Source organism: Oryctolagus cuniculus, chromosome 7 (genome assembly GCF_964237555.1).
Source record: "Oryctolagus cuniculus chromosome 7, mOryCun1.1, whole genome shotgun sequence".
Taxonomy (NCBI): domain Eukaryota; kingdom Metazoa; phylum Chordata; class Mammalia; order Lagomorpha; family Leporidae; genus Oryctolagus; species Oryctolagus cuniculus.
The window spans coordinates 161,504,914-161,514,261 of record NC_091438.1 but is presented as its reverse complement, the minus strand read 5'-3'; the positions used below and the strand labels follow the sequence as shown (position 1 = coordinate 161,514,261).

General features: G+C 60.9%; 1 protein-coding gene across 7 annotated transcripts in view; it reads right to left on the bottom strand.

Annotated features, from left to right (window-relative positions):
* Positions 1 to 414: 414 nt before the first annotated feature.
* The window catches only part of NPHP4 (nephrocystin 4), a 115,150-nt gene continuing 106,216 nt past the window's right edge, over positions 415 to 9,348 (bottom strand). For 6 of the 7 annotated variants that reach the window (XM_070079390.1, XM_070079388.1, XM_070079389.1 and 3 more), the window contains 7 exons: positions 4,370 to 4,526; positions 3,560 to 3,645; positions 3,088 to 3,173; positions 2,245 to 2,416; positions 1,492 to 1,671; positions 1,082 to 1,225; positions 415 to 785 (listed from right to left, as the gene is read on the bottom strand). In XM_070079390.1, coding sequence (XP_069935491.1) covers positions 645 to 785; positions 1,082 to 1,225; positions 1,492 to 1,671; positions 2,245 to 2,416; positions 3,088 to 3,173; positions 3,560 to 3,645; positions 4,370 to 4,526 — 966 coding nt within the window. In that variant the 3' untranslated portion in view covers positions 415 to 644. The other variant, XM_070079392.1, reaches the window with a different exon arrangement.

The window sequence follows — 9,348 nt, the reverse complement described above, 5'->3', positions numbered from 1 at the left end:
GAGGCAAGAGAAAGCCGCGGCTCCGACCTTCAAGATCCGGCGTGAAGTTTGTCTCGGGACATCGCAGACCCCAGTGTGGCCGGAGCACTGTGTGGTGGCGGCGAGACCGACAGCCCTGCCCGGCTCCTCTGAGAGGGGACGCTGGTTCCCGGTGGGCACCAGAGGGGTCGGCACTCCCCACAAGCCCCCACCGCGCCTCCCACACCCCCACCCCGGCTGTGCTCCTCCGAGCCTCACCCTCAGAGCCCCGGCTCCACCCTGCCACGCCCAGGCCCACTCTGCACCCCGCAGGTGCCCCCGGCCCAGCCGCCCACGCCGCACGGGCAGAAGCGCAGACGACTGCGAGAAACCTCGTGTTCTGTGTTTCACTCAGGAACCTGAAACACAGGTAGGAAGTAGCACCAGCCTAAGACAGGGGGTAGCAAACAATATATTTATTGTGTGTGTACAAAATCTAGTGTGAAAAACATTATTTTCTCATTTAGGATGATTCATAAATGCACTTTGCTGAAAGCAAATCAGAGTTAGACGGAGTCAGCGACAACCACGCAGGCGTCCACGGGGCGCCGGGGCCTGGCCTTGCCCGGCTGAGTCCCCGGGGCCACAGGCGGGGGGCAGCAGGCGGCCACGCCCCGGCCACGCCCTCACTGGTAGGTGACCTTCACGCAGAAGGCCTCCTCGTTCTTGTCCTCGTGGTCGTTGACGTAGATCAGGATCTGCTCCTGCCCCGCACTCTGCCGAGGCGCGAACCGCAGGCCGATCGTGTAGGTCTCGCCCGCTCCAACCTGGGAAGCGGCAGGATCCCGGTGCCGCCTGAGCCGGCCCCGCCCTCCCGTCTCGCCACATCTGTGGGGGTCAGGGTCAGCCCCAGGGCGTCCAAGGCCTGCCCGAGACTCCAGCCGGGCGCGCTGCCCCGACAGGCAACTCCGGCTCCGACCGGAACTCTCCTGTGCGCCCCCTCCCACCCTCGAGAGAAGCCTGGCCCAGTCCCTGGCAGGTGGAGAGGCCCGTCTGCCCCAGGACCCCGGGACGGTGCTGGGGGGAGGCTGGAGGGGCACCCCACCCCGCCCCGCCCCCGCACCTGGAAGGAGTCCTCCTTGAACTGCAGCAGCTGCGGGTGGTCGCTGTGCAGGTGGTAGGTCCTCCGCGAGGGGTAGGGGTTGGTGTAGGTGATGCGCTTGTTGGCGCCCTGCCCCTCCCCCGCAGCCATCGTGATCTCAAAGGCCTGCAGGGGGAGACACACCCGTGTCGAAGCCAAGGGCTCTTTGCCAAGTATCTGCTCAGCCTGTCCCACACTGTGCGGGGCCCCAGACGCAGGGAAGACGGCCGAGCTCGCCAGAGCGACACCCCCACCCCGCCCAGCACAGAACCCGGCCCACCCGACCCACCCGACCCACGCAGCCGAGGCACGGGACCCGGCGACAAGCCAGCGTTGAGAACCACGAGGCCCGGGCCACCGTCGCCCGGCCTGCACGCAGCCCAGGGACACACCTTGGAAATGAGCGGCTGGCGGCAGGAGAGGCACACGAGCCACGAGGCCACGAGCTGGTGGCAGTCCACGTCGACCAGGTGGAGGTGGACGAAGCGGCTGCCGGCCCTCCGGGGCCTCACCCCCACGTGCAAGTCCTGTACCGCGTGCGGCGGCAGCACAAACACCCCTCTGGGCTCCGTCTTCCAGGGCAAGAGAGGCGAGTCAGGGCCCAGAGGCTGCCAGGTTCCCCAAGCTCGGGGCAGCCCGAGCGGGGGCGCAGGCCCCTTGTCATCAGACACCCACCCGTCCCCTGTCCCAGGCCCAGCCCCCACTGCCAAACACGCCCCGCCAGGGCGGGCTTGGCCGAGAGGGTAAGACGCCCGCACCGCACCGCGCAGCATGCACCCTGGGAGGCAGCGTCACGGCTCAAGCCGTCGCCTTCGTGGTGCCCGTGTGGGAGCCCTGGGAGAGCCCCGCCTTCTTCGCAGCATCTGGGGAGTGGACCCGACGGGAGCACACGCACTCTCTGCCTCTCAGTGAGACAAAACTGAAGATCAAACCCGGCACAGGCCAGCCGGCGCAGGTCTGCCCTGCCCTCGGCACCCACACGCGTGGCTGTGCTGCGCGAATTCCGTCGTTAACGTTCACGACCACGCTAACCGCCAGCCTCCGCCACGGGCCGCTCGGCCCAGCACTGTGACGGAGAGCCGCCCGCCCGACCCTCTCCAGCCGCCCTCTGCTGCAGCAGCAGACGGACCCCCGAGAGGCCGCACCTTCAGCTCCTGGGGGTGCGACGTGAAGGCTCTCACTTTCCTAACCGTCTGTGTCCCCCGGAGGACGAGGGACAGGCGGGTCAGCTGGCCTGTGACACAGGAGACGTCCACGCGCTGCAGGGAGTGGAGGTGGACCTGCCAGGTATGCAGGGGCGTGGCCAGCCAGCGGTCCCTGCAGCGGGACAGGAGCGTGTGGGCGCCCTGACGGCAGCGCCGCCCAGAGGCAGCCGAGGGCACAAGGACCGGAGCCCACTGACCGCCCACCCGGCACTCGGGGTGGGGCCGTGGCCCGTGCACCACTTCTCTGCACCCAGGACCTGCCTGGTGGGGGACGCGGGGAGGTCGGGACAACACATGGAGGAGGGACAGTGGACGCTTTGGCCAGACTGTCCCCTGGACAGGCTGCAGCCCCCACGGCGTGCGGGAGAAGGAGGCTGGAGGCCACCCACAGGAGCCCACGCGGCTCGGCACCCGGACTGCAGGTGAGGCTCCCGGAGGCTGGGAGGAAGGAAGGGGCCAGGCCACCTACCTGGGCCAGGAAGCCCAGGACAACACGTGGCCTCTTCAGGGCTGAGGGTGAGGACGGCCACTCTCCATCTCCCCCCGAGGCTCAGCAAGAGAACAGTGCTGGCCAGCCCCGCCACTGTCTCTGGGCGCACACACGCACGTCCCCGTCTGCCGGGCCGTCTGTGCCTCCCCCGCTGGCCCCGGGACTCAGCGCCAAGCGGCAGACCCGCAGCTCCCGAGGCCAAGGCCCACTCCCGCTCCGAGGTGGACGAGGGGCAGCCCCTCGTGGCCGGGCACCGCCTCCCCCTGCGCCCAGGCCACAGGTTGCCGACTCACGCGTAAATGACCACAAAGAAGTCTTTGACCTCCGGGCTCGGCCCACTGGCCACCTTCAGAAACACGTCCCGCGGCTCCCCGGGGCCCTGGCAAGCAGACCGGGGCGTATCAGTGCCAGCGCCGCCCACCGCCCCGGCTCGAGCCCGGCCCGGCCCCGCCCCGGCTGACGCTGTCCGCTCTCGGAGCGCACGACATCATTAGCGTTGATCTTGTGTGGATTCCAGCAATTACACTCTACAGATTGTATCAGGTTTCCTCATCAGCCATGACACAATGCTTGCGTTATCCTTCACACAATGGCAATTAATAAGCACTTAATTAGCATTCACTGTGCTTCACGCCCTTTTTAAATTTAAATTCTGATGATGACACAGCTGACCTGGTGTGAAACACACCCCTGAGGCTCCCCTTGGCCCAGAACCGGAAAGGAGGCGGCCAGGGGCCCTGGCGAGGCGGGCCCCGACCCACGCACCACGTTCTGAGCCTCGCAGACGACGTTCGGGTCACTGCACCGGACGTGGACCGGCGGCTCCTCGGCTGGCATTCCCACGGGGGCACCTGCAGTGGAGACAACAAAGATGCCAGCTCAGCCCAGAGCAGCAGCTGCCGGCACGGCCACGCCCACCTCCGCTTCTTAGCCACCGCCTCAGGGAGTCATCCACAGGGTCCCGGGGAGCACGGGCGCTGCGCCTGCTCCCAAGGCCCCAGCGGGAAGGAAGCCAGGCTTTTCCAGGCACGACCGCTACGTGCGGCGAAGGCAGAGGGAGCCGAGAGCTGCGGAAGGCAGTAGCCAGCCACCAAAGGTGCCCCTGTCACCTCCAGGGAGTCTGGATGCGGCGCCTCCCCCGGGGCCATGTGCTGGGCCTGGTCCCCGGGGTGGCAGGATCCCAGGGAGGACCTGGATCCCCAGGAGGTAGGAGGGGTCGCTGGAGCTGCTCAGGTCCCCAGGGGCAGCCCACTAGGGGCGAGGGCACCCCGCCCATCTGGCCTCTGTCTGGTGACAGGTCTCTCCCTGCCAACGGCCACGAGGACCTCACCAGAGCCACACGGATGCCGGCCGTGACCTCGACTCTCCGCAGCTGTGAGCCAAGCGGCCCTCCCTCTGTGTGAAGTTAGGCTGCCCGGTGTTTCATGGTGGCAGTGAGAACGCACCGGCACAGCTGCCAACTCAACCCACGACGGCAGGCGGCAGGAGTGACCCCAGGCCGCAGGCAGACGAAGCAGTGAAGCCACTGCCACCGTGGGAGACGCCTCTGCCCTGGGGCGGGGGGCGGGGACCTGCCTGGGAGCCTGGGCCAGGGAGGCAGGCGGATGGCCTTCTTCAGGAAGGTGAGCTCCGGGTGGTAGAAGCGGAAGACCTGGTCCACCACGTGCGGCTGGGGCTCCACCGTCAGGCAGAGCACGGCGAGGGGCTTGCCGCCAGCCGCTCGGAACACGACCTGCAGGAAGGCAGCGGGCCGGCGTCAGGCCACGCCCACAGGCAGCCTCCGCCTCTCAGAGGGCACAGGGATCCCCTCAGCCCCTCCCCCATGAGGCGGAAGGACCAGCAGTGCCAGACACAGGGACAGGCCTGCAGCAGCCAGAACCACCCCAGGGCACCGCCCACCCGGCCCAGGACAGCGCAGCACGGGAGGGCGCGTGGCTACACGGCCACCCTGGGGCGCACGCTCTGCACACGCCAGAGAAAGGCTGGCAGTCCCAGCGCACAAATGACCCGGCGTGACTCCACCTTCCCACATCCCCAGACGCGCGCCCACAGAAGGAGCCTGACATTCACCCCCGGGCGTCCTGAGGGCAGAGAGAGGGCAGCAGGGCTCCACGTGCCCAGATAAAGGGGCCGGAGACCCCCTCTCCTGGGGCTGCACAGAGCTGCCCAACCTGGCTGCCCGGATGTGTTCACCCGGACAACTGGAGTCACAGGTACCCTCATCTCAACACACACACACAGTTCACACACACACATCAGGCACACATGCACCATGTACACACACACACTGGGAACACACGCACACACCAGGCACACATGCACCGTGTACACACAAACACACACACTGGGTACACACGCACACACCAGGCACACATGCACCATGTACACACACACTGGGTACACACGCACACACCAGGCACATGTGCACCATGTACACACACACACTGGGTACACACGCACACACCAGGCACACATGCACCATGTACACACACACACACACACACACACACACACACTGGGTACACACGCACACACCAGGCACACATGCACCGTGTACACACACCATGTATATGTACACACCATGTACAGACACACCATGCACACATAGACCATGTACACATACACCTTGTATACACACACACAGTACACAATCATGGATATACACACCATATACATACACATCTATGCACATACACCATGTACGCACACACAAACCATGGACACACACGTGTGCACACACGCACACTCACATGAACCACACAGAGGAAGAGAGACAGAGGCATAATCTTTCCGAACCTACAAGGACTTGATAAAGTCCACAGAAAATGGAATTAAAGTTTATTTTGGTGAAAAAGCTTTTGAAATCCATGCACCGTTTTTTCATAATCAGTGTTTTCCATGAAACTTTTTTTTTTTTGACAGGCAGAGTGGACAGTGAGAGAGAGAGAGACAGAGAGAAAGGTCTTCCTTTGCTGTTGGTTCACCCTCCAATGGCTGCCACGGCTGGCGTGCTGCGGCTGGCACACTGCACTGATCCGATGGCAGGAGCCAGGTGCTTCTCCTGGTCTCCCATGGGGTGCAGGGCCCAAGCACCTGGGCCATCCTCCACTGCACTCCCTGGCCACAGCAGAGAGCTGGCCTGGAAGAGGGGCAACCGGGACAGAATCCAGCGCCCCGACCGGGACTAGAACCCGGTGTGCCGGCGCCGCAAGGTGGAGGATTAGCCTAGTGAGCCGTGGCGCCGGCTTCCATGAAACTTTTGAAGACCCTGCATTTCTTGTGTTACAGGTTGACTTTAGATTTGTGGAAATATTTTCATTTTAGAAACAAAGTGAAGCTTAAAAAGAATCTCTATGTATTGGCAGTAATCAGAAAAAGGCACCCCCAGTGCGTGATGTCACAACGGAGACGACCAGGACCGAGGACAGCCACACACGGCCGGAGCTGCGGCGCCCTGATCACGCCAGCACACGGACGCTGAGACACGCAGACCCACCGTGTGGCCAGCAGACCACACCCGGGGGGATTCGGCAGACAAGGAAATCATGGGACGGGAGCTGCGAATGACAAACAGGAAGCAAGACAGCAGGAACAACCCGGATGCCCGACTGGGCCTGGGGTTAACCCACGGTGTTGTCTCTACAGCTAGAAGAAGGAGTCTGTGCACATGCACACACACACATGAACACACCTCACATGGTGTACACATACACATGTACACACCACACAATGTGCAACACACACATGTGTGCATACCACACGTGTGTACACACCACACACTGTGCAACACATGTACATGCCACACACGCTGTGCCACACATGCACACACCATACACTGTGCAATACACCCGCATATACATACAACACATGTGCAACACACATGCGCGTGCCACAATGCTGTTCAATGCACACATACATAGCACACATGTGCACTTGCACACGTACATGGCACACCTGCTATGCATGTGCACACATCTACATACCACACGCTGTGCACATGCAGACACACAGAAGACACAGAAAGAATGCTCACATGACTTCTGCTGGTATAAATTATGTCTGAGATGAAAACTGTGCTGGGTAGGATGAAAATAAAACAGCGAGAAAAAGGATTCGTGAACTTGAAGTCGTCACAATGTAAATGCTTCAAAATGAAACAGAGAAAACTGAAAAATTCTTGCCAAAGCAGCACCGAGAGGCAGAGTAATTTCACGCAGAGGATGAGCGTTAAGGTGGGTGCTGAAGTCCCCAGTACCGTTGTGCGCAGCCTGCGTCCCTCTAGATCCATGAACATTGCATGGCCAGGCGCCCCGTGACTCGGTGCACACACGCTTACTGTAGTCTCATCTTCCTGCTGAGTGGGTCCTGAAGCACTGCGTGGTGCCCCTCTGTCTCTCTTCACGGTTTCTGTGTTAAAGTCTCTTTCGTCTGGCGTCAGGATGGCTACCCCAGCTCTGTTTTGGTTTCTGCTGGCAGGGAATCCCTTGTTCCATCTCTCACGTTCAGCCTGCGTGCGTCCTTGCTGGTGAGATGTTTCTTGTAGGCAGCACACAGATGGTTTTGTTTTTCATCCACTCAGCCAGTCTGTGTCCTGCACCTGGGCGCTGAGGCCATCGACACTCAAGGTGGCTTGAGAAGTAGCGACGTTGCCCTGCCATTTTTCCATGAAGGTTCCGATTGTTTACTCTGGATTTCCTTTGTTCTTTTACTGGGAGCTCTCCTTCCTTCCCCTTCTTCCACAGCGACGGCCGTGTCTGTGTTTCTGTGTGCAGCTCATCCTTAAGCATCTTCTGCAGGGCTGGTCGGGTGGTGACAAGTCTTTCAGTTTCTGTTTGTCGTGGAAGGTCTGTATTCCACCTCTTCATAAATGAGAGCTTTGCAGGCATAACATCTGGGTGACAGCCTTTTTCTCTTGGGACGTGGGCTGTATCTCGCCATTCTCTCCTGGCCTGCAGGGTTCTGGGGGAGTCTCTGTGAGTCTAATTGGATCCTCTGAACGTGATCTGACGTTGCTCTCGTGCACATTCTAGAATCTTCTCTGTATGTCTCACTGTGGAGAGTCTGACTACCATGTGCCGTGGTCGTGTCTGTTAGGAGTTCTGTGTGCTTCCTGCGCTTGGACGTCCCTTTCTCTCTTAAAATTAGGGAACTTTCTGTTATCATTTTACTACAAAATCCTTCTAGTCCTTTCTCTTTCCACGCCTTCAGGAACTCCTAGAACCCGTGTGTGTGTGGGTCACTTGATGGTTTCCTGTAGATCCCCAACAGTGAGTTTTAGTTCTCTAATTTCCTCTCCTGTGTTTGGTCTGACTGTGTAACTCCCTGTGCTTTGTCTTCCAAGTCTGACATTCTTTCTTCTGTCTCACCGATTCTGTGGTTGAGGCTCTCCACCGCATGTCTGTTCTGTTGAATTCTTCATTTCATTTTGATTTCTCTTTAAGATCTCAATTTCGTGGGAGAAATTTTCTTTCATGTCAGGTACGGATTTCAGTAGTTCGTGCGTTTGCTTCTGATACTTCTGTTTAATCTTATGATCAACCTCTTGAATTCCATGTGACATTCCGTCCGTCTCACCACCTTCACGACCTAGACTGAGGTGTGGGCGTCATGCGTCTTCCTTGCCCTTTTTCTGGAACTGGTGCGTTTGTTACTCGGCATTCACGGGACACTCGCTGGTTTCTTCTCTGACTTCATCCCTGTACTACGCCCCACACCCCGGCTTCTAACTGCCCTCCTTCACAGCAGGACCCTCTGCTGTTGGCTACAAGAAAACAAGCAGAGCCTGGAGCACAGAAAGGAAGAAATCTAAGAATAAGGACAACGGAACAGGACACAGGAGCCAGCATGGGGGGCTGGCACTGGTCAGCTGGGGACAACGCGAGACCGCACGAGAAAGCTGCGACACCACTCACAGGACGACCAGCCGCGTCCCCTAACACACTGAAAAGGTCAGCCAAGGCCAGCAGGGGCACTCTGCAAGGTGACCAGCCCGCACGCCCCAAGCCACCACGGGGACAGGAGGGCTGCCAGGGCACACGGGGACCCACGAGCCACCGGCGAGCGCGAGGACGGCCGTGGCGATGCCATCACGGGCCATTCCTGACCCAGGCGCCTGCTGCACAGGACGGGCCGGCTCTGAGCATCACGGAGCAGCGGGGCCGAGTGTTGCTAACCTGCCCTCACACTGCTCCGAAAAGCAACGCACAAATCCAGAGGACAAGTCGGACGGGGGAGAACGGCGGGAAACCTGGGGCAGCGGGTCTCCGAGCTTGAAGTGACTTCAGAGCAACGTCCTGTTTTCAGTCACAGGAGTTCACTCGCGAAGGCTGGCCTGGCCACAGAGCAGGAGACGAGGGACCCCCGTGCTCTCAGGAGCCAGGGCACAGCTCGTCGTCCTGAAGCTTCATGCACAAAGCGGAGAGCCCCAGCGCGTACCCGGCTCCCCAGGCAGGCGAGTTGAGGCGGACGGAGACCTCATCATGGCTGTGCCCAAGCTGCGCCGGCCCCTGGGCCCCACAGGGAGTGTAACAGGCGTGGGCTGAGCCGCTGGAGGA